Source organism: Heterodontus francisci, chromosome 3, assembly GCF_036365525.1.
Source record: "Heterodontus francisci isolate sHetFra1 chromosome 3, sHetFra1.hap1, whole genome shotgun sequence".
NCBI lineage: Eukaryota > Metazoa > Chordata > Chondrichthyes > Heterodontiformes > Heterodontidae > Heterodontus > Heterodontus francisci.
Window position 1 is genome coordinate 108,726,305 of NC_090373.1, and position 24,412 is coordinate 108,750,716.

At 42.6% G+C, this 24,412-nt stretch overlaps 1 protein-coding gene across 6 annotated transcripts in view; it reads left to right on the forward strand.

Moving 5' to 3' along the window:
• tbc1d32 (TBC1 domain family, member 32) overlaps nucleotides 1-24,412 on the forward strand; it is a 356,785-nt gene that overhangs the window by 169,026 nt on the left and 163,347 nt on the right. For all 6 annotated transcript variants that reach the window (XM_068025412.1, XM_068025415.1, XM_068025416.1 and 3 more), the window contains exons 24-25: nucleotides 3,465-3,587; nucleotides 3,685-3,793. In XM_068025412.1, the coding sequence (XP_067881513.1) occupies nucleotides 3,465-3,587; nucleotides 3,685-3,793 (232 nt within the window). The remainder of the gene's footprint in view (nucleotides 1-3,464; nucleotides 3,588-3,684; nucleotides 3,794-24,412) is intronic.

The following is a 24,412-nucleotide window of genomic DNA, read 5'->3' on the forward strand; positions in this document are numbered from 1 at the left end:
CCTGATAAAGCCCAGGTTGAGGACTAGGAAGAAAGATTTGTAGCCTAGATGGAGGGGATCATTGCAACTAATGCTTAGATTAAGGAAATCACAGAGCTGTTTTTACATTGTATGGTGAGGCTCCTGGTCTTTTTTGACAAGTTATTTTAACCATTTGCCCATGCATAAGTGAACAAATATTCTTGTGAAAGAGATGTGCAACTTTTGTCCTCCAGGTTTGTAGATGTACACTGAGTTTTGGAAAGAATGGTTTTACTACAACAACAACAACTTGCATTTCTTTAAGGCATTTTTAAATTTAAAAAATGTCCCAAACCACCTCACAGAGATATAAGGAATATATTAATCCCAAACCAAAGAAGGAGATCTTGAGAGAGGTGACCCAAAGGTTTGGTCAAAGCATTGCTTTTAAGGCAAGTTTTAAAGAAGGACTGGGAGGTAGAGAGTATTGTTTTGTGATCTATGACGGTAATTCCAGGGCAGGGTACCTAGGTAAGCTGAATACATCCTTGCCAGTGGCGGGGCAAAGGGAGGGGGTCTCAGATTACACAAGTGGCAAGAATTAGAAGAAAGAGAGTTCAGTGGTTGGGAGGGGATTGTGGTACTAAGCAGTTCACAGAGAGGGAAAGGAGCAAGGCCAGAAAGGGATGTAACACAAGAATGAGAATTTTAAATTATGTTTTCAGGGACCGGGGACCAATTTAGGTCAGCAAGGACTGGTGTTACGACCGACCGCTCCAGTCAAAGCCCCGAATCAAAATATACGATTCTGATTGTGGTGGGAGAAATGCACTGTTAATTCAATCCCATCGCTCCACAGATCGCCTAACATACCATTTAAAACTTTCCAAATTAAAGAAAGACCCAGCCAAATTGTAACATCTATTAACCCCTGAATGAGGCTAACCAAAGCAGGTGTCTTTAAATCAACAAATTAACTCTTTAATTAGAAGAACTAAATTCTTAAACACTATGAAGATATAAACAACATTTAAAATGGAAAAAATTAGAGTCCTTGCAAATTTACAGTCTATTGTTGCTTGAAGTCCTCACAGAATGTTGCTTGAAGTCCTCACAGTCATCCGATGTGGAAAAAAGGTTCTTCCACATTAGAACAGTCCATCGTCTAATTCCAGCAGTAGGTGATGCTTTCCTTCTCCAGCAAATTTCAACAATTAACAACTTTCAAACACTTTCAATAGAATCAATCTGACTTTAGAGTTTTTGTGGGATAAAAGATCATCACAGTCTAACTTCCCTTCCTTCAGTTCAAATTACCAGAGATCTTTGTTTTTGGCTTGACTTTTTTAGAATTTTGAGAGATAATACTTAAATAGACTAAAATCCTATTCCTTCAATTTAAATGTTTGAGGGTTCTTTTTTCAGGTGCTAAACACCACAGCTATCAGTGTGTGTGTCCTCTGTGTCTGTGTTTTGTTAGAACAAACTGTCTTCAACTAAAAAGCAAGTTCAAAATTGAATTGTAACAAATGTATCGCTTGATACTCACTCCCAGTGGCTGCATCAATGGTAACGAGAATGCACCCTTTGAATCGCAGTCTCCAAGTGGCTGTTTCTAAGGCAACAAAAATGCACCTTCCTCTTACTCCTGAGGCTTGCTGGTTCTTAAAGCAATACTGATCCTTTGCAAGTCTTAAAGGCAATCACATCTTCCCGGCAATAAAACTACAGGACCATGACACAGGAGAAATGGACAAGCAGGACTTGGTGTAGGGTAGCATATGGGCAGAACCATTTTGAATGAATTGAAGTTTATGGAGTGAGGAGGATGAGCGGTTGGCGAGGAGAGTATTGACAGATTCAAGTGTGGAGGTGACAAAGGCATGGACCACAGTTTTGGCGGCAGATGGGCTGAAATACAAGTGAAGGCATTGAGGAGGTGGAAGTAGGTGCTTTTGGTGATGGAGTGGACATGGGATTGGAAGCTCAGCTTGGGGGGTAGAATAGGACACTGAGGTTGTTAACTGTCTAGTGCAGCTCAGTTATTAGCTGTGTTAGGGGATGAAGTCAATGTTGAGGGTATGGAGTTTGTGGCAGGGACAAAAGATGATGGCCTCAGTCTTAAAAACATATAGCTAGAGGAAATGATGGCTAATTCAAGACTGGCTGTTATTTCACGCAGGTCGTTTCTGCCCCATGGTAGGCCCCTGCAAGTTGAATGAGCAGTACAGGGCAATTACTCTTCTTCAAGCTATTTGAGTAGCATGCGCATAGCCGCATTTGATTTCCAGGAGTACTATATCACACTGTGTCCTGGTCATCAGAAATTTCTGAGGTTTTGCGTTCAGGGATAAAATTGTCTCTTTTGGTCTTACACTTCTCCTCAGAATTCTGGTGAAAATAGGTGTTGCTACCATTCTATTGAATTTCATCTGCCATTGCTCTGCCTGATTGCTTATTTTGTCCAATTCATTTTGTAGTTTCTGAGCTAACTTATGCCACTTCTGTTTGGTAACAATCTGTAATTAGCATTGAATATCTGAATCCAAGTAATTCAACTACTCAGCAAATGGTTTTCCTCCACAGTCTCTCTTTCTTATCCATTAAAGATCATTAAATCTTGGCCCTTGACTTCATATAGTACATGGGAGACCCTTATGAGAATCTTCTCCACCACGAAACTTTAGTGCTACTCAGGCAGAAGACAAACATGAATATTTTAAATGAGCCATTATTCTTTTAAATAAAAGTAGGCAGATGAGTTATCTTTATATTTTTTTATTTATTTATTTTATTTAGAGATACAGCACTGAAACAGGCCCTTCGGCCCACCGAGTCTGTGCCGACCATCAATCACCCATATATACTAATCCTACACTAATCCCATATTCCTACCACATCCCCACCTGTCCCTATACTCCCCTCCCACCTACCTATACTAGGGGCAATTTATAATGGCCAATTTACCTATCAATCTTGATATCCTTGGTAGCCAAGAGTCTCATTAGAACTCACACCACTTCTCAAGGGTATAATGGATGTAATTCCTGATTAGCCTTTAAAGTACGAAACAAAATCACCGAACAATCCATTTTTTGTTGCATTGACCAATGTGATCCTAAAATGAGACATCTGTTTGAAAACCATGTATGTAATAATGTCACTGGAGTTTCTCATCTTATTTACTGTAGGATAAGTTAAACAATTTGGCATTCCTAACTTAGGACTTTGCACAACAGGAGCACATTTTGAAAATTTGGGTACAGACATATGTTTTAATGGACAGAAAATTGTGGAGGTGATGAATTGGTCACACTGCTCTCCACTTTTGATATATGTTCCCACTTGGGAAAGTTCTACTTTTTTACAATTTATTAACCTGAGTTTCCCTCATATGTATAAAGCTTTTACAAATTTACTGGAAAGTCATTTGTTTCATTTACACTAATTGAGCAAACCTTTTCTTCAATATTACTGATCACCCTCTATCTTTGTTTCCATAGGCTACTGAGTGTTATGTGCTGCAATCTGGATATTCTTTTACTTTTAGAATCCCAGTACCATGTATCAGAAATTCTTTTGAATGCTCAAAAGGAAAATGTTAGAGAAAGCGTAGAAAACACTGGGTAAGGAAGTGGTAATATTCTTGGCATATTACGTAATTACATTTAAAAAGGAAATAACTTTTTTTTTCTAAAGTAATTATAATACTGTGTATTTCAGAGATATCATAATTGATGGTCTCTCTGTGGAGAGGAATCATATACTTATCCGCATGAATCTGATTGGGGGACCATCAGAACGGGTTTTGCTTCCAAGAGTTTTGCAGAAGGTTGGAAAAATTTCCTTTTCTTCTACTTATTGTGTAGTTTCGTTCTTATTTCAATTGGAATAATATGTATGTATTTTTATTGACCGCACTGACGAGCTCATTGATTTCTTTATTTCCAGCGTTGGTAGTATCTGCCACCTTCCTCCTCCTCTTCCATTGCCTTTTCTGCCCTACTCAACACTCCTACATCTAGTCCCCACAAGATTCATCTCCATGACACACACATACTCCTCCCTGAAATCCTTCACGGACATCATAAATAGCTACCCTTCCATTGACATTGCTCCTACCTACCCCACAAACTGCTGTGATCACCCCCTTAAAAATCAGATACTCAACCCCCTTCATCCTCTCTAACTAGCTCTCTTTCCAAATTTGCCTTTGCCACCCAGCTCTCTGCATGCCTGTTGTACCATTTTTGGTTTGAATCATTCATTTTGGATTCCATCTTGCCCATTGCACGGAGAATGGTCGAAGTGATCAGGAACATCCTTGTGATTACATCCATTGCATACTACCTTCTGTGATCTTCAAAATGTTCAATAACCACAGCCTCCTACCCTGTCTGTCCAACAGTGGTCCACTTCTGCGGTACTGCTTTATCTTGTATCCATTCCTACCTGTCCCGTTGTAATCAACAGATTTGCTGCACTGGCTTCTTTTCCTGTGCTTGCACAATCATGTCTGATGTGCCCCAAGTTTCCATTCTTGGCCACTCATATTGCTTATCTCCATGATGTCCCATAGCAATGGTATTTTTATGCACTGGGTCAACTTCTATATGAATGCTTGTGAAATGACCTTGCCACATCCTACTTCTCCAAGCTCCTCCACTTCTACATCCTAGTCCATGCCCTTTGATCATCTAGCTCTGGCTTCCTGTGATACCTCTGCCTCTCCCTCCACATGCTACCATCAGTGGCAGAACTTCCCAGCCGTTTTTGCCTGACACTCTGGAACACCCTTCCTACTGCCTTTGGATATTTTACTACATTGAATATGTCATTCAAGTTACTGTTACAGTATCAAATATTCTGTCTAGTATGACATCATTCAGGAGCATTGTTCTGATAATATATCCAGCCTCTGTTACTCCAGTATGATACTTTTGTTTATGGTGTAAAAATGTTCCTGTTCAGGTCTGTCGTAAATGCCATTTTGGGTTTAGTGGCATCAGTTATTCCTGGAAGCAACTTGCTGTCTTACTTTTATGGGAGTTTACTGTCATAGCTCTATGTCTGTGTAGTAGGACCCAGAAGTATAATGGTGCTACATGTCCCCTAACTCCATCTGCTCGAACTTTAGTCATGAGTCCATATTGCAGTACCTTATCAAAAGCCTTTTGAAAATCCAAATATATTACATCTACTACATATTTAAGACCTTTATAAAAGAGAGAAGGTAGAAACATAACATGCAATGTAGGTCTTAAAAAGGGACTGTGGAAAAAATCAGGTTGCTGTAGTGCATTTAAAAGGAGACCAAGGAAATTTAAAACACAATGCTTTTAAAAGTATGTAATACAATGGCAAAAACTGCAGGGAACGGGTGGGTTGTGATGGAGGTATAACTGCAGTTATTAAAGACCAAGATAGAAAATCAGGGATATGACAAAAAAAGTGATCTCTACTGGGAACATCGATAAAACAGAGCACAACCAGGATATTCTTTTTTAGAAAGGATAAAAATTGAGGGTCAAAAGTAGCAAAACCAAGAGTATTCCAAAAAGGCAATAGAGTAGAAGCAGTTTGGAAGAAAACAGTATAACCAGGGCTATTAAACAAAAAGGGCATTTTTTCTAAAAAGCAGGAAAATCGGGGCTTTTAAAACCATCAAGCAACCAAACAAGGCTACTTTTTGAAAAAATGCATCAGCCCAAAAGATGAACTTAAATAAACCTGTTGAATTGAGGCGAGAAACCAAATAGGGCCAGCAAAAAATTAAGTGGAAATAGGGGAGTCAAGGAACTGGGGGAGGGAATCTCTAGGTTGGGGAACAATGTAGCAAAGTTGGGGAGACTTGATGTGGGCCTCTGGATCAGGGAGCAAAGAAAAGGAAAGAATACAGGACTCCAGGATGACCAGGATTTCAGCAGTAACAGGAGAGACAGAGGAAACTTTCAGGAATGGGTCGTTGGGTTGATGAAAGTGAAGATATGGACGAGGTCAGGAAGTGGAACTTTTTGGGGAAAATGTATTTAAATAACAATTATATTTATAAAGAGGTAAGGATCATAGAATAGTTACAGCACAGAAGGATAATTGGCCAAATCTTACTGGAGGGGGCCATTTAGCTATGGACAAATAATGTGGCCTTGCCAGTGTTGCTTACATCCTGAGAACAATTTCTTTTTAATCCAGTGTGAGTTTGAAGGGGGAGTCCGCCAGCAGGTTAAAGCAGTCTCGAAATATCAGCAACCTAATGTATGCCAGTGGGTGTGGGAGGGAGGGGACAGATTTCAGCGGCAAAAAATGGCATTTGCTGCATTGGGTGCCAGCAGAAACAGCAATTCTCAGGGTTTGCAAAGCATAGGATAGGTCCTAGTGGACCCAGGGTGACGTGGGGTGGTGGGTTTTGAAGGGGGTGGAAATAAGGACAATTGACCAGGAGGAAAGGAGAGGGAAAATTCTAAGAAAGGAAAATATTTAAAAATAGATTTACATTCATAAGTGGGCGTTCTTCCATAGCCGGAATTTTACCAGCAAGAGTGAAGTCCCACGGTGGGCCGGTTGGACCAAAAACCATCGTGGGCCGATTGCAGCACCTCAAGGGCGATTTTACCCGCAGAAGCCAATTAAAAGGCTGCCACCGCCACTAGGATTGCCATCCAGTTAAGGACAGTGGCCTGCCTCTCCGAGCTGCTGGCCCAATCTGAAGCAACTCGGCAGCGTTACCGATAGAGGTGGCTGCTGCTGAGATTCCAGGGAGAAGGAGAGGACGTCTCCATGTTGAGGTGTCCTGGAAGGGTGGGTAAGGATTTATTGTTAATGTGCTGGGGCCAGGCAGCTTTCGGTGGTGAACCCTCCAGTGGCAGCACAGGAGCTGTGGGAGTGGCCATTGCTGCCAGGAAATCCTTCCATGGGCTAGGGAGTGCCCAGAAAAGAAGACTCCTCCCCCACAGGCCCCTGGAATCCACTGGGAGGCCGCCACCATTTACCTGGCAGTCACCCCCCACAGCGGGGACCTGTCCTGACGCCTGTAAGATGACAGCAGGGGTGTAAAGTGGTCATTAACTTTCAGCTGCGCCACTGCCATTCCCGGTTCTGAGAATATCTTGTGGCGACGGGCTTCCCTCCTGACAGCTTCCACCGCCGTTATATGAACTGTGTCGACTCCCAGCGGGCTGGTAAAATTCAGCCCCTTGTCTCTTTTACTTGCCTATACCAACATGAATGGCACAAAGGCATCTCAGAGATTTAGACTGTGCTATTTGTTGACCTGATTATGCAACTACATAACAGACTTGATAAGAATTTTTAATCATAAATTGTTCATATACGAGACCATTTATTTCTTGTTTGTGACCTTTCAAGTTGAAAGTCCCTTTCACAGGACCACGTAGAGGCATAATTACAGCAAGTAATCATTGACATTTTAAAAATATGTTTTCACATTGGCACAGTCTGACATTTTGAGATGGAATGCTGCAACCCACTCAGCGGGTGGAATTTTATGCCCTCCTCCGCGTTGGGTTTGGAGGCGGGGAGAGCATAAGATCGGGTGGGATGGTGGTGGGGGTGGGGTGGTGGGGGGGCGAAGTTGCCATCATCATTCCGCCTCCGCTGAAATTTAGTCTGGGGCAGGATGGCTCATGGATGGTTTTCCCACCCCGCCGCCAATTGAGTCCCTTAACTGGGTAATTAAACCCCAATTAAGGACCTCATCCCACTGCAGCTGCAATTACCAGTGCAGCGGGCAGCCCTGTCACTGCACGGGAGGCATGGTAGGAAAAACTATGCGGGCTGATTCCCAGCTTCGGTGGTGGGCAGGTGGGGGCATCCCTTGTTCAAAAGCACTTAGTGCCTGAACGAGGGACCCAGCATCGGGAAGTGGGGGGGCTCTTGCTGCCGACTCCCCCATCTCCCTGTCACCCTACCCCCCCGCCCCCCGCAACCTCCATCCCACGAGACCCCTTCTGCCTTGACCTACCTGAGGCCTGGCTTCCTTGGCCTCCAGCAGCAGCCATCGGCCTCTGATTGGCTGGCAGCTCTCCAAAGGCGAGACTTCTGGCTACAGGGTCCTAAATCCTATGGAAGGCCCGAGCTGTCCACTTAAATGCCTGATTGACACTAAATCCGGCAGGCTTTCCGGAAAAGGGGCGACCAGTATAAAATTGCCCTCAGCATTTTTAAGATGTATAAGATATATCTTGCACCTGCATGTATTTCCCATCAGCTTTGTCCATTATAAATTCTTGTAGCGCCACCAGGGTCATAGCATGGCATGTTTACCTAGACTGTTTCCATTATAAATATGGACATATGGATTTATAATGGGAATATAAATGTAATGATAGAATGTAAAAGTTTTAAAGGGGACTGAATATCATCTGCGTCCTGATCCAATTAGCCATTTCCAGTGGATCTTACTTCATCTGAAGGGTACACGTAGTGTTAATTTACTGTCCATGTAGAATTAATAGATATGCGAAGAGAAGGAATGACGAATTGTAGACTTTTTAGTAGTTACAGGTAGTGCCCATGCTCTGCCTGTTTCCGAAATCTGCTGGTCCTGCTGGATCCCATTTCAGGAGATTTTGATATCTCACCCCATGCCACCCCATTTTCTGCTTTTTCAGCAGCAACCAGTGTTGGTATATTTGATTGTCAGCTCTTGAATTTGAAATGTATATTTAAATTTCTCCTTTCCTGGTCATGTTTTGAAAAGTATTCCTTGATCTGTCTGGGTAAAATTGCATATTCCTACTAATGCTATTGGAGAAATAAATAGGCCAAGCAAATTCAGTGGATGATCACGTTAATGTGGCAGTTTGTTGTTTAGTATGCAAGGACCTGGTGTCTGGTCAGATTTAGGGTAGCTGCTGTAACTGTATTTTACTTTCTATCTTTGGCGAAGTATAATTAAGCTGCAACTATGTAAAATTTATAAATGTAATTGCTTGTGTTCACATATCAGTTTACTGATTAATAATTCCATTTGGCAGTTTATTGGCTAAGAATGGTCTTAATGAAGTGTTTATTCTACCAGTTTCCAAGTGAGGGTACATGAACAATTGGTAGCCAAAGTACAGTAAATGGCAGTTCTCTGCTTGATCCCTGGGGTTTCTACAAGCTACCTATGTATTGGACAGGTAACAACATGCTCTAAGTCAGGGAGTCAGGATTCACTTACAGAAGTAGTCTGAGATGCTAATATGATAAAAATATCGAAGTCCTGATTTTATGAAATTGAAAAGATCGGTGTTGAGGTGCCCATGGTGCAAGCATACCTGAGCCAGTAACTCGGGTTGGGCTATGCAGAATATTTTGATGGTAGTTTCTCCCCTTAATTTGCATAATTTACGAGTATATGAATAGCTTGATCTGTAAATCAGTTGTCTGGGGAGCAAAAAATCTTGTGAGGTGGCAGCTTTTAAAGATAATATCATTAATGGGGATTTTTGGGGGAGAGAGCAAAAGTTAACAAGTTTATAACAATATTAGGCAGGAACTGAAGAATTTAGATTGGGGGCGGCTGTTTGAGGGTAAATCAACATCTGACTTGTGGGAGTCTTTCAGACGTCAGCTGATTAGAATCCAGGACCAGCATGTTGCTGTGAGGAAGAAGGATAAGTTTGGCAAGTTTCAGGAAGCTTGGATAACGCGGGATATTGTGAGCCGAGTCAAAAAGAAAAAGGAAGCATTTGTAAGGGCTGGAAGGCTCGGAACAGACTAATCCCTTGAGGAATATAAAGACAGTAGAAAGGAACTTAAGCAAGGAGTCAGGAGGGCTAAAAGGGGTTATGAGAAGTCATTGGCAAACAGGATTAAGGAAAATCCCAAGGCTTTGTATACGTATATAAAGAGCAAGAGGGTAACCAGGGAAAGGGTTGGCCCACTCAAGGACAGATAAGGGAATCTATGTGTGGAGCCAGAGGAAATGGGCGAGGTACTAAATGAGTACTTTGCATCAGTATTCACCAAAGAGAAGGACTTGGTGGATGATGAGCCTAGGGAAGAGAGTGTAGATAGTCTCAGTCATCTCATTATCAAAAAGGAGGAGATGTTGGGTGTCTTGCAAAGCATTAAGGTAGATAAGTCCCCAGGGCCTGATGGGATCTACCCCAGAATACTGAGGGAGACAAGGGAAAAAATTGCTGGGGCCTTGAAAGAAATCTTTGCATCCTCATTGGCTGCAGGTGAGGTCCCAGAGGACTGGAGAATACCCAGTGTTGTTCCTTTGTTTAAGAAGGGTAGCAAGGATAATCCAGGAAATTATAGGCCGGTGAACCTTACGTCAGTGGTAGGGAAATTATTAGAGAGGATTGTTCGGGACAGGATTTACTCCCATTTGGAAACAAATGGACTTATTAGCGAGAGGCAGCATGGTTTTGTGAAGGGGAGGTCGTATCTCACTAATTTGATTGAGTTTTTTGAGGAAGTGACAAAGATGATTGATGAAGGAAGGGCAGTGGATGTTATCTATATGGACTTCAGTAAAGCCTTTGACAAGGTCCTGGCAGACTGATACAAAAGGTGAAGTCACATGGGATCAGAGGGGAGCTGGCAAGATGGATACAGAACTGGCTCGGTCATAGAAGACAGAGGGTAGCAGTGGAAGGGTGCTTTTCTGAATGGAGGGATGTGACTAGTGGTGTTCCGCAGGGATCAGTGCTGGGACCTTTGCTGTTTGTAGTATATATAAATGATTTGGAGGAAAATGTAGCTGGTCTGATTAGTAAGTTTGCGGACGACACAAAGGTTGGTGGAGTTGCGGACAGTGATGAGGATTGTCAGAGGATACAGCAGGATATAGATCGGTTGGAGACTTGGGCAGAGAAATGACAGATGGAGTTTAATTCGGACAAATGTGAGGTAATGCATTTTGGAAGGTCTAATGCAGGTGGGAAGTATACAGTAAATGGCAGAGCCCTTAGGAGTATTGACAGGCAGAGAGATCTGGGCGTACAGGTCCACAGGTCACTGAAAGTGGCAATGCAGGTGGATAAGGTAGTCAAGAAGGCATATGGCATGCTTGCCTTCATCGGTCGGGGCATAGAATATAAAAATAGGCAAGTCATGCTGCAGCTGTACAGCACTTTAGTCAGGCCACACTTAGAATATTGCGTGCAATTCTGGTCGCCACACTACCAGAAGGACATGGAGGCTTTGGAGAGGGTACAGAAGAGGTTTACCAGGATGTTGCCTGGTCTGGAGGGCATTAGCTATGAGGAGAGGTTGGATAAACTCGGATTGTTTTCACTGGAGGTGGAGGGGCGACATGATAGAGGTTTACAAAGTTATAAGCGGCATGGACAGAGTGGATAGTCAGAAGCTTTTTCCCAGGGTGGAAGAGTCAGTTACTAGGGGACATAGGTTTAAGGTGCGAGGGGCAAAGTTTAGAGGGGATGTGCGAAGCAAGTTCTTTGCACAGAGGGTGGTGAGTGCCTGGAACTTGTTGCCGGGGGAGGTGGTGGAAGCAGGTACCATAGAGACTTTTATGAGGCATCTTGACAAATACATGAATAGGATGGGAATAGAGGGATATTGTCCCCGGAAGTGCAGAAGGTTTTAGTTTAGGCAGGCATCAAGATCGGCGCAGGCTTGGAGGGCCGAATGGCCTGTTCCTGTGCTGTACTGTTCTTTGTTCTTTGTTAAATAGTTGTTCACAATGGTACAGTGATGACATGTGGGCAACACTGCTACTTTTGATGCTGAAGGGTTGGAAGTCCTGCTGCAGGATATATGCCAAAGTAGGGTAATTCTATTTACCTGAGGGTGGCCTTCAGATAAAAGTATAGGAGCATGCTGAAGGAGGGAGATTACCAACTGAGTATTGCAGTCACCCAGGTGGCTGGCTTCAAATGAGACAGAAATTTGCTGGTTTTGGATGGAAGGCAACAGAAACATTATTGCTGAAATGTGCTTACGGTGATTCTTGGGCCTACTACATGGCATAAAATTAAGTTGGGAACTTCATCTCTCTGGGCTGTATCATTTGAAGCATTGTACAGAACTTTTGCCTTTTTGTATGCAATATTTCACTATGCCAAAGCTGGACACACAGGCCTGCGTCTTTATGAAGGGAGGGGAGAAGGCAACTTAGTGACTGGGAAATCTGGAGAATGGTTAAAGCAGAGAATTTGCCGAATTTAATGACAGGAGCTTATTTGAATGTTTTACTCAGTTTCATACACAATAGCCAGCCAGATTGAGAGGCTGGCTAGCTGCTGGGCACGAAAGCCTGCTGTACAAGGCATCAGCTGAGACCTGAGAAGATTGCAGAGGGGGAGAAATCGTCAGGGTATGGAGACATTGGATCACGAGGAATCGGTTATCTTTACAGTCTTGGCGGAATACACTTCGAAATGTTTGAAAGCCAACAGAAGTCCTAAATTTTCTTTTTCCACAGTGGAATTTTTTTTTGATGACAATTTAGTTTTCTTGAAAAGTACCCTACTGGCTTCTTTATGCCCAAATCATCATCCTGCAATAGGACTGCACCACCCGCCAAGTCATAGAGCCATAGAACAGCATAGAAACAGGCCCTTCAGCCCACCGCGTCCATGCCGACCATAATGCCTGTCTATACTAATCCCACCTGCCTGCATTAATTTCATATCCCTCTTTGCCTTGCTCATTCAAGGACCTGTCTAGATGCCTCTTAAATGTTGCTACTGTTCCTGCCTCCACCACCTCCTCAGGTAGCTCATTCCAGATACCCACTATTCTGTGTGTGAAAAATTTACCCCTTTCATCCTCTTTAAACCTCCTCCCTCTCACCTTAAATCAATACCCTCTAGTTTTAGTCACCCCTACCATGGGAAACAGACTCTGGCTATTTACCCTATCTATGCCTCTCATAATTTTGTATACCTCTATCATGTCCCCTCTTAGCCTCCTTCGCTCCAGTGAAAACAGACCCAGCCTATCCAATCTCTATTTATAACTGAAGCCCTCCAAACCAGGCAACATCCTTGTGAATCTTTTCTGCATCCTCTCTAGCTTCATCACATCTTTCTTGTAGTGCGGCGACCAGAACTGCGCACAGTACTCCAAGTGCGGCCTAACCAACGTTATGTACAACTGTAACATGACGTTCCAACTCTTGTACTCAGTGCCTCGGCCGATGAAGACAAGCATGCCATACGCCTTCTTCACCACCCTGTCTACCTGTGTTGCCACTTTCAAGGAACTATGTACTTGCACCCCAAGGTCTCTCTGCTCAACAACACTCCCCAGGGCCCTGCCATTCATTGTATATGTCCTGCCCTGGTTTAACTTCCCAAAATGCATCACTTCACACTTATCTGCGTTAAATTCCATTTGCCAATCCCTTGCCCACTTTCCTGGTTTATCTATATCCTGTTGTAACCTTAGACAACCTTCTTCACTGTCCACTATACCACCAATTTTGGTGTCATCTGCAAACTTGCTAGTCATGCTCCCTATATTCACATCCAAGTCATTAATATATATGACAAACAACAGAGGGCCCAGCACCGATCCCTGCGGCACACCACTGGTCACTGGCCTCCAATCTGAAAAACAACCCTCCCCCATCACCCTCTGCCTCCTATCACCAAGCCAATTTTGTATCCAATTGGCTAGCTCACCCTGGATCCCATGTGTTCGAACCTTCTGGACCAGCCGACCATGCGGGACCTTGTCAAAGGCCTTGTTAATGTCCATGTAGACAAGGTCCATCGCCCTTCCCTTGTCAATCCTCCTGGTCACCTCCTCGAAAAACTCAATCAAATTCGTAAGACATGATTTCCCATGCACAAAGCCATGCTGACGATCCCAAATCAGACCATGCCTTTCCAAATGCACATAAATCCTGTCTCTCAGAATCCCTTCCAATAACTTTCCCACCACTGATGTAAAGCTCACCGGCCTGTAGTTCCCTGGCTTATCCCTGCTGCCCTTCTTAAATAAAGGCACAACATCAGCTGTCTTCCGGTACCTCATCCGTGGCTAACGGTGATACAAAAATCTCTGCCAGGGCCCCAGCAATCTCCTCCCTTGCTTCCCATAGCATCCTAGGATACACCTGGTCAGGCCCTGAGGATTTATTCACCTTAATGCGCTTCAAAACCTCCAACACCTCCTCCTCTGTAATGTTGATATGCTCCAGGATATCGCTGTTCTTTGAACTCACTAGCTTCCATGACCTTCTCTACGGTAAATACAGATGAGAAGTATTCATTTAAGACCTCACCCATTTCCTGTGGATCCACACATGGATTACCACACTGATCCTTAAGGGGACCTACTCTCTCCCTAGCTACCCTTTTACTCTTAATATACTTATCGAATCTTTTAGGATTCTCCTTTATCTTATCTGCCAGGGAAATCTCATGGCCCCTTTTTGCCCTCCTAATTTCCTTCTTAAGTGTAGTCCTACATCCCCTATACTCCTCGAGGGACTCGCTTCATCCCAGCTGCCTATACCTGACATATACCTCCTCCTTTGCCCTGACTGGACCCTCAATATCCCTCGTCAACCAAGGTTCCCTAAACCTGCCAGCCTTGCCCTTCAATCTAACAGGAACATGCCGGCCCTGAACTCTTCCTGTCTCACTTTTAAAAGCCTCCCACTTGCCAGACGTCCCTTTACCTGTAAACAGCCTCTCCCATTCAACTTTTGAGAGTTCCTGTCTGATGCCATCGAATTTAGAACTTCAACCTGAAGACCAGTCCTATCCTTTTCCATAACTATCTTGAAGCTAATAGAGTTATGGTCACTGGTCCCAAAGTGCTCCCCCACTGACACATCAACCACCTGCCCATCCTCATTTCCTAAGAGGAGGTCGAGTGTAGCCCCTTCTCTAGTAGGGCCATCCACATACTGCTTCAGAAAACTATCCTGGACACATTTAACAAATTTTTCCCCATCTGATCCCTTCACACTAAGGCAGTCCCAGTCAATATTAGGGAAGTTAAAATCACCTACTATTACAACCCTATAATTCCTACACCTATCTGCGATTTCCCGACATATATGCTCCTCCAATTCCCTCTGACTATTGGGGGGGCCTATAGTATAATTCCATCAAAGTGATCACCCCTTTCTTATTTCTAAGTTCTACCCATATGGCCTCGCTGGACGTTCCCCCCGGGATATCTTTTCTAAGTACTGCCGTGATGTCCTCCCTAATCAATAGTGCAACTCCCCCTCCTCTCTTACCTCCACCTCTGTCACGCCGGAAGCATCGGTACGCTGGAACATTGAGCTGCCAGTCCTGCCCATCCCTGAACCACGTTTCGGTAATAGCTATAATATCACAATCCCATGTACCGATCCATGCGCTGAGTATATCTGCCTTACCTGTAAGGCTTCTTGCATTAAAGTAAATGCAGTTTAGCCTATCAGACATTCCACGCTCCCTGTCCTGCCCCTGCCCGGCCTGCCTACTGGACTTGCTTGCTTTAACCCCTACATTTGCCTCAACTATCTCATCTGAGAGACTACTACTTTGGGTCCCACCCCCCTGCAAGACTAGTTTAAACCCTCCCGATTAGTACCAGCAAACCTCCCTGCAGGGATATTGGTCTCCTTCCAGTTCAGATGCAACCCGTCCTTCTTGTACAGGTCACCTCTGCACCAGAAGAGATCCCAATGATCCAAGTAGCTGAAGCCTTCCCGCCTGCACCAGCTCTTCAGCCATGCATTCATTTGCCTTATCCTTCTATTCCTACCCCCACTAGCATGTGGCACAGGGAGTAATCCTGAGATTACAACCCTAGAGGTCCTGCTTTTTAACCTTCTACCTAACTCCCTATATTCACTTTGCAGGACCTTTGCCGTTTTCGGCAATACCTGTCCTTGCCCTACTATGTGTCCGAGGTAAGTTACTCTTGCTTTTCTGAATTCGCTTTTTATCAGATTTATCGCTAAGTCCACTGCTTGTAGTTTTTTAAACAGAATTTTTAGCTGGTTTAAGTGTTCTTGCCAAGTGTTACTGTATATTAGTACATCATTGAGATACACTACACAGTTGGGAACACCTGATTCATTAATCTTTGAAAAGTGGCTGGGGCATTTATTAGCCTGAATGGCATCACCCGTTACTGATAAAGACCGTCAGGTGTTACAAAAGCTGATATCTCTGGCTCGAGGAGTCAAAGGAACTTGCCAGTATCCCTTTAACTAGCACTGTCCACTCTGTCGATACAATCTTCTAAACGCGGAATTGGGTAGGAGCCTGCGTTCGTTACTGCATTGACTTTTCTGTAGTCTATACAAAACTGGGTTGACCCATAAGGTTTAGGTATGAGAACTATTTATTTATTTTATTTTAATTAGAGATACAGCACTGAAACAGGCCCTTCAGCCCACTGAGTATGTGCCGACCAAGAACCACCTATTTATACTAACCCGACAGTAATCCCATATTCCCTACCACCTACCTACACTCGGGGCAATTTATAATGGCCAATTTACCTATTGGTGAACTCCAGCTGCTTTGACTAGGTTCGATCAAGTTGTTTTCCAACATGTATTGGATTTCTGCTTTTACTTGGGCCTGTTTGGACTTGAGCAGTAAGGATGTCGTTTTAAAGGAACGGTTCCCCCTCTATCAACATCATGTGTGGCTAAGGTTGTACATCCTGGCTTATCTCTACAGACTCTTTTAAATGTTGTGAAAAGCCTGGTTAGATCTTCATGTTGTTTTGTCTCTAAGTGGAAAAGCATGCTGTCCAATTTTCCTAGCCATTCTGTATTCGCTAATCGGATAGTTGGACGTTCAATCTGAGAATTGTTTAGGCTTCCATTTGCCTCATCTTCACTATCCTTTTCCTACTCAACAGTCCCGATTACCTGACTTACCTGTACTGGCTTTTTATCTTCCCTGCAATAATATTGCTTTACATATTGATGTGACACAACCAGTTCTTCTTCCGGCGATCAGGGGTGTCAATCAAGTAATCTATCTTACCCACTCTTTTGATCATTCTGTATGGGCCACTGAACCATGCTTTTAATGTAACAGTAACAACACCTGGTTGAAAATTGCGGGTCTTTGCATTCTTGTCTGCCCATTTTTTCATATTGACTTAGGATGCTTTAAGGTGTTCCTGAGCCCTACAAAACTGCTTGACGTCCTTTGTAAGGACTGGCCAGTAATAATGTTGGCTTATGTGTGATTTAATCTTCAGAATTCCCCTATGTCCTGCAAAAGGAATGTCATGTGCTAACCTTAATAATCCCTGGCGATATTTAGGTGGTACCACTATCTGTTCAACAACTGTCCAGTCTTCGTCTGGAGGTCTATGAGGCAGTCTCCATTTCCTCCTCAAAATCCCGTTTTCCATATAATAGCCTTCTGAAACTCCTTTCGCCTCAGCTTCTGTCAGAGTCGTTTGTGCTCTTCTGGATATCTCTGGATCAGCTTGCAGTGCTGAAATTATAGAAGATCTGATAAACATCTCATTTGGATTATCTAAATCCCCAAATCAGGTTTCAGATACTTGGCTATCTGTTTGTAGTGCCACTTTTACCTCCGACAATGGAACCTGTTTAGCCATTGCTCGGGTGACTACACACACAGGAAATACTCCTGGAACTTGTTCCTGTAATTGTTCCGTTTCTCTAACTTAACTTGGTTCCTCTGTAATTATAGGAGTAACTGATACTTTTGATCCAGCCAAATCATTTCCTAGGAGTAGATCAATTCCCTCCACTGGCAAACTGTGGACAACTCCTACAGTTACCATACCATATATTAAGTCACTCTCCTAGTGCACTTTATATAAAGGCACATGTATATACCCTCTGCCAATTCTATTAACTCTAAAACTTTAGCGTTCAAGGCACTCTGATGGAAACGTTATACCTTTCCCAGCAAGAGTGTTTGGGTTACTCCTGTATCCTTGAGTATCATAGGTTTTCCTGCCTCACTGAAAGGATGGAGTTGCTTTGTATACCCCAACAAGTCCTATGGGTTTAGCTCGCAATTTCCAGCATTCTGAACGAAGATGACCTGTTTTGTGGCAATGATAACACTTCGGCTTGTGAACCTCACTTCTACCCTCAGCACCTTCCTTTCTGGCCTGAGGAGGTGATCCTGGGGCATTCCCAGCTGTTCGTTCTTGTCCCCAGCTACATGCCTTCCTTTCGCTCTCCCACTTTCTATCCTTCTCGGGTTTATGGGGGTGACAGAAAAAGGTTTTGGCTTATTCACAAGCTCGAAATCATCAGCAATCTCTGCTGCTTGCCTAGCTTTCAAAACTTTCAAGTTATCTACATGAGTTCTCACTACTGAAGGAACGGAATTTTTAAACTCTTCCAAGAGAATCAATTCTTGAAGGTTTTCATATGTGGTTTCCATCTTTAATGCCTGTATCCATCGGTCAAAATTAATTTGCTTCACCCTCTCAAATTCTACATACGTCTGCCCAGCCAATCTCCGTACGTTTCGAAGCTTCTGACGGTAAGCTTCAGGGACTAACTCATATGCAGCAAGAATTGCCTTTTTTGACATCTCATAATCTGCAGAAGCCTCTTCAGGAAGCATGGCATAAAATTCACCAGCTCTGTCTATTAACTTGCTTTGCATAAGCAGTGTCCAGCTTTCCTTCGGCCATCTCATATGTCTGGCTATTTTTTCAAAAGATATGAAAAATGCCTCCAAGTCCTTTTCCTCAAACTTAGGAAGAGCTTGTATAAATTTAAACAGCTTTTTGCTGGGTCCTGGGCTGAATTCAGATTCTTCCTGACCAGAATTTTCCCTGAATTCAAGACTACCCCTTTGTCTTAGTTCCATCTCTTTTAACCTAAATTATCTCTCTTTTTCTTTCTGGAATTCAAGCTTAAGTCTTTCCAATGCTATTGCTGTTTCTTTTTTTTGTTCAAGTGTTCTTAATTTTTTTTCAGCATCAAGTTTTTTCATTTCTAATTGAATCCTAGCCAATATCACTGCATCGCTCTCTGACTTACTACCTTCTTGTTCCTCGTCTTCTAATTTTAAATGTTGGGTTATTATGCCAATTATCTCTGCTTTTTTAGCACCTGATTTCAATTCTAACCCCAATTGTGCTGCCAGATCTTTTAGTTTATTCTTAGCTAGAGTTATCAAGATCATTCTCCTTTCCCAGATAAAACTGCTGCAACTGCTAATGTCATTCTGATGGTATAGGCTGTACCTTATTACACAAGAAACCTGGTTCTTTTATTTTTCTCTTTCAAATTATTACTCCCCTTATAATTAACATAATTGGCATTAGATTTGGATCCTGACAGTCGAGTCTCCAATTAATATGATCCCAGACGCAAGACCCCAATTTATATATTATCCCTGAGAGCACCCAATTAATATGTTTCGACTGAGGCAGGAGTAATGCACTGTTAATTCAGTCCACAGGTTGCAGCATGTTATTAATGTATTCCCACTTACCGGAAAATTAGCCAAATTAAACACTTTAGTAACCCCCAGAATAAAACAGACCAAATCAGATATTTTTAGTCAATAACAAATTAACTATTTATTAATAAACTAAATCTTAAACACTATTAAGATAAACTTATGTCTAAAGACCTTATAACTTCTTATTTATTCCACCTCCCCCATTCATACATATACATTCAAAAATCAATGGTTAACCGGTTTTAAAAAATGGTGTTTTAAAAAGTAGCTGTTTCTTCAGAATAAATAAATAAATGGGTTGTAAGTCTTTGTGAATTATGTTCTCGATGGGTGAGGTATCCTAGTGTAAAAATAATCAGATGCCACTCGAAGTCTCCAGGTGGATTCGATGAACAGTCTTTACTTGATAGGCATTCAAAGCACTTAGGCTGCAGCAGACATCACACAGTTCTTTCAACACAGAGTATGACAGGTCTATATTTGAATTTTGAAATTGGTAGTCTTTCAGTTGAAATTTTACTGCGAATTCCAGAAAACACAATCAATCGAGAGAGTCAATCCTGAAGCAAAGACTTCTTAGATTGGAAGTAAAGAAAAGTAATTTTTCTACCTCCAGCAATATAAATGTCTCATAACAGGGTTTATTTTCTCCTTAGGCAATTAACACAGCCTGTATCTCATTGTAGAATTTATGCTGAGAGAATAGACAGCTCCTTCCTCCAGTAAGCCTGTTTCCTGGTGTCTCTAGTTCAAATCGGTTGAAGCTGGTTTTTGCACACAGTCATAAGTTACAGTACACCATGTGGCCTCTCTCCTGCTGTGGCCTAGGGACAGGTGCAGCTGTGGCACACTGTTCTCAGGAATCTAAAACTTCTTTCTCTGTCTTAAAGGTAAACTGTTTTAAACAGAGGGGGAGTAAAAAACAGTTCTGGACTTAACAAAGAGAGTAGAGAATAGTACTGCAGTAGTTTATCTGGATTTTCAGAAGGGCTTCGATAGGGTTCCCCATAATAGACTAATGAATACTATCAGAGAATGTTGCGTCAGGGCAGTGGCAGAATGGATTGCTAGCTGGCTTCAAGACAGAGGATCAGAGAGTGGGAGTAAAGGATAGTTATTCAGAGTGGCAGAAGGTGGGAAATGGCGCTCAACAAGGATCAGTGCTGCAGCCACTGCTGTTCACTATTTAGATTAACAATTTTGACTTTAAATCAAGAACGCAATTTCTAAATTTTTGGATGACACCAAGTTGGGCAGGGGATAGTCAATACTGAGGAGGACTGCAGCAAATTACAGGAGGATATTAATAAACTTGCAGAATGGGCAGAAAATTGGCAATGAAGTTCAACACAGAAAAATGTGAAGTACTGCATTTTAAAAAATTCATTCCTGGGATGTGGGTGTCGCTGGCTAGGCCAGCATACATTGCCTATCCCTAATTGCCCTTGAGAAGATGGTGGTGAGCTGCCTTCTTGAACCTCTGCAGTCCATATGGGGTAGGTACACCCACAGTGCTGTTGGGAAGGGAGTTTGACCCAGTGACAGTGAAGGAACAGCAATATAGTTCCAAGTCAGGATGGTGTGTGGCTTGGAAAGAAACTTACAGGTGGTGGTGTCCCCATGCATCTGCTGCCCTTGACCTTCTAGGTGGTAGAAGTCACGGCTTTGGAAGGTGCTGTCGAAGGAGCCTTGGTGCATTGCTGCAATGCATCTTGTAGATGGTACTCACTGCTGCCACTGTGAGTTGGTGATGGAGGAAGTGAATGCTTGTGTCACACACCTGTCTTGCGTCTTGTAGATGGTGGACAGGCTTTGGGAGGTTTTTGGGAATTGTAAGGTTTTATTAGTATTAGTTAAGTTTACTGGTAGTAATAAAGCTTATTGGGAGTAGTAGCGTTTATTATTTCTAAGTTAATTAAGTAAATAAATTAATGTCACATAATAAAAATGGCAAGGCAGGTGATGTGTTGTGACTGCATGATGTGGGATCAGTGTGATCCAGGATAAGCACGTCTGCAGTAAGTGTCTGCAGCTGCGGGAACTTTGGCTCACAGTCAGTGACCTGGAGGCCAAGCTACAGGGAGAGGGAAGTTACCTGGACACTCTGTACCAGGAGGCGGTCACACCCCTGAGGATAGGGTCTTCTGATTTGGTCCACGGTTGGGGACAGGAGGGTGTGACTGCGAGTGAGGCAGCTATGGGGACCCAGTACATAGAAGTGGAGGAGCTCAGCCTTTGCAATTGTCTAACAGATTCAAGGTTCTTACAACCTGTATGGATGAAAGCAGGGGCTGCAAGATGGATGAGCGAACTGACCATGGTACAGAAATCCATTCAAGCAGGGGGAGTTAATAGGAATGTAGTGGTAGCAGGGGATAGCATAGTCAGGGGATAGACACAGTTCTTTGCAGCTGAGAGTGAGAATGCAAACGACTGTGTTGCCTGCGTGGTGCCAGGGTTCGGGCATCTGCTCTGGGCTGGGGAGGAACTTGCAGTGGGAGGGGGAGGATCCAGTGGTCATGGTCTACGTATGTACCAACAACATAGGTAGAACTAGAAAAGAGGTTCTGCTGAAGGAGTATGCACATAGCATTCATAACAAAGCAGATGAATTGATCGCGCAAATAGTAATAAATGCGTATTATCTGATAGCCATTACAGAGACATGGCTGCAAGTTGACAAAGACTGGGACCTGATTATTCAAGGGTACATGACATTTAGGAAGGACAGAAAGCTAGGAAAAAGTGGAGGAGCAGCTCTGTAATTAAGGATGACATTAGTACAATAGCGAGAGATCACCGTAGTTTTGGAGATCAAGACCAGTTTGGGTAGAGTTGAGAAATAGTAAAGGTAAGAAGTCACTTGTGGGAGTGGTTTATAGGCCCCCTAACCAGTAACCATGCTGTAGGATGGGGTATACGGGGGCTTGTGAGAAAGGTACGATGACAATCATGGGTGATTTTAATTTACATATAGATTATGTCATGGTCCTGTAGTTGTTTTTCGGAATATGCGGTTTACCTTTAAGGCTTGCAAGGGATCAGTATTGCTTTAAGAGCCGGCAAGCCTTAGGAGTTATGAGAAGGTGCATTTTCGTTACCTTAGAAACAGTCATTTGGAGACTGCGATTCAAAGGGTGCATTCTCAATACCATGGAAACAGCCACTGGAAGTGAGCCTGATGCGATACATTTGTTTCAATTCAGTTTTGAACTGGCAGTTAGTAAAACAGTTTGAACACACAGACAGAAGACACAGACAGCTGTCAGCACTGAAAAAGAGCTCTCAACCATTTAAACTGAAGGAAATAGGATTTTTATCTGTTTAATTATTATCTCTCGAAATTCTAAAAAGCCAAGCCAAGACAGAGATCTCTGGTAATTTAAATTGAAGAAAGGGAAGTTAGACTGTGACAATCTTTTATCCCTCAAAAACTCTAAAGTCAGATTGATTCCATTGAAAGTGTTTGCAAGTCGTTAATTGTTGAAATTTGCTGGACTTCGAGCAACATTCTGCGGGGGACTTCGAACAACATTATGCGAGGACTTCGAACAACATTGGACTGTAAATTTGAAAGGACTCTAATTTTTCTATTTTTAAATGTTCATAGTTTTTAAGAATTTAGTTCTTGTAATTAAACAGTTAATTTGTTGATTCAAAGACACCTGGTTTAGTTAGCCTTATTTGATGGTACAATTTGGTGGGTCTTTCTTTAATTTGGAAAGTTTTTAAATGATATGTTGGCTGATCTGTGGAACGACGGGATTGAATTAACAGTGCGTTGGTCCCACCACAATCAGAATCGTATATTTTGATTGGGGGCTTTGACAGGAGCGGTCAGTCGTAACAATTGGACGAATCAGATTGGCAAAGGTAGCCTGAATGATGAGTTCATAGAGTATTTTCGGGACAGTTTCTTGGAGCCGCATGTTCTAGAGCCAACCAGAGAGCAGGCTATGCTAGATCTGGTACTGTGCAATGAGACAGGATTCATTAATGACCTCATAGTGAAGGCACCCCTAGGTAGTAGTGATCATAATATGATCGAATTTCACATTTCTTTTTGAGGGAGAGAAAGGCAAATCTAAGAATAGTGTCTTAAACTTAAATAAGGGCAGTTATGAGGGCATGAAGGCAGAGCTGGCTAAAGTAAACTGGCAAATTAGGTTAAGGATAGGTCTGTAGAGAAATTTCAGAATACTCAAAAAATACATTCCCGTGAGAAAGAAAGACTTTAAGGGAAGGACGCTCCATCTGTGGCTAACTAAGGAAGTTAAAGATAGTATCAAATTGAAAGAAAAAGCATATAATTCCACGAAGATGAGTGGTAGGTCAGAAGATTGGGCAGAATATAAAGATCAGCAAAGAATGACTAAAAAGTTAATAAAGAGGGAGAAATTAGAGTATGAGAGAAAGCTAGCTAGAAATATAAAAACAGATAGTAAGAGTTTCTACAGGTATTTAAAAAGGAAAAGAGTAAGTAAAGTGAGCGTTGCTCCTCTAGAGAGTGAATCTGGAGAATTAATAATGGAAAATGAGGAGGTGGCGGATGAATTGAATGGATATTTTGCATCTGTCTTCACTGAAGAGGATACAAATAACATACCAGAAGTGATTGTCTGGGAGATGGAAGGGAAAGAGGAAATTAAAACAATTACAATCACCAGGGAAAGGGTACTGAAAAAAATTATTAGAACTAAAAGCTGACAAGTCCCCAGGTCCTGATGGACTTCATCCTAGGCCCTTAAAAGAAGTGGCTGCTGAGATAGTAGATGCATTGGTTTTAATTTTGCAAAATTCCCTAGATTCTGGAAAGATCCCATCAGTTTGGAAAATAGCAAATGTGACTCCTCTATTCAAGAAAGGAGGGAGACAGAAAGTAGGAAACTACAGGCCAGTTAACTTAACATCTGTCATAGGGAAAATGCTGGAATCTATTATTAAGGAGGTTACAATGGGGCACCTCGAAAATCTCAATGGAATCAGGCAGAGTCAACATGGTTTTGTAAAAGGGAAATCATGTTTGACTAATTTATTGGAGTTCTTTGAGGAAGTAACAAACGACATGGATAAAGAGGAACCTGTGGATA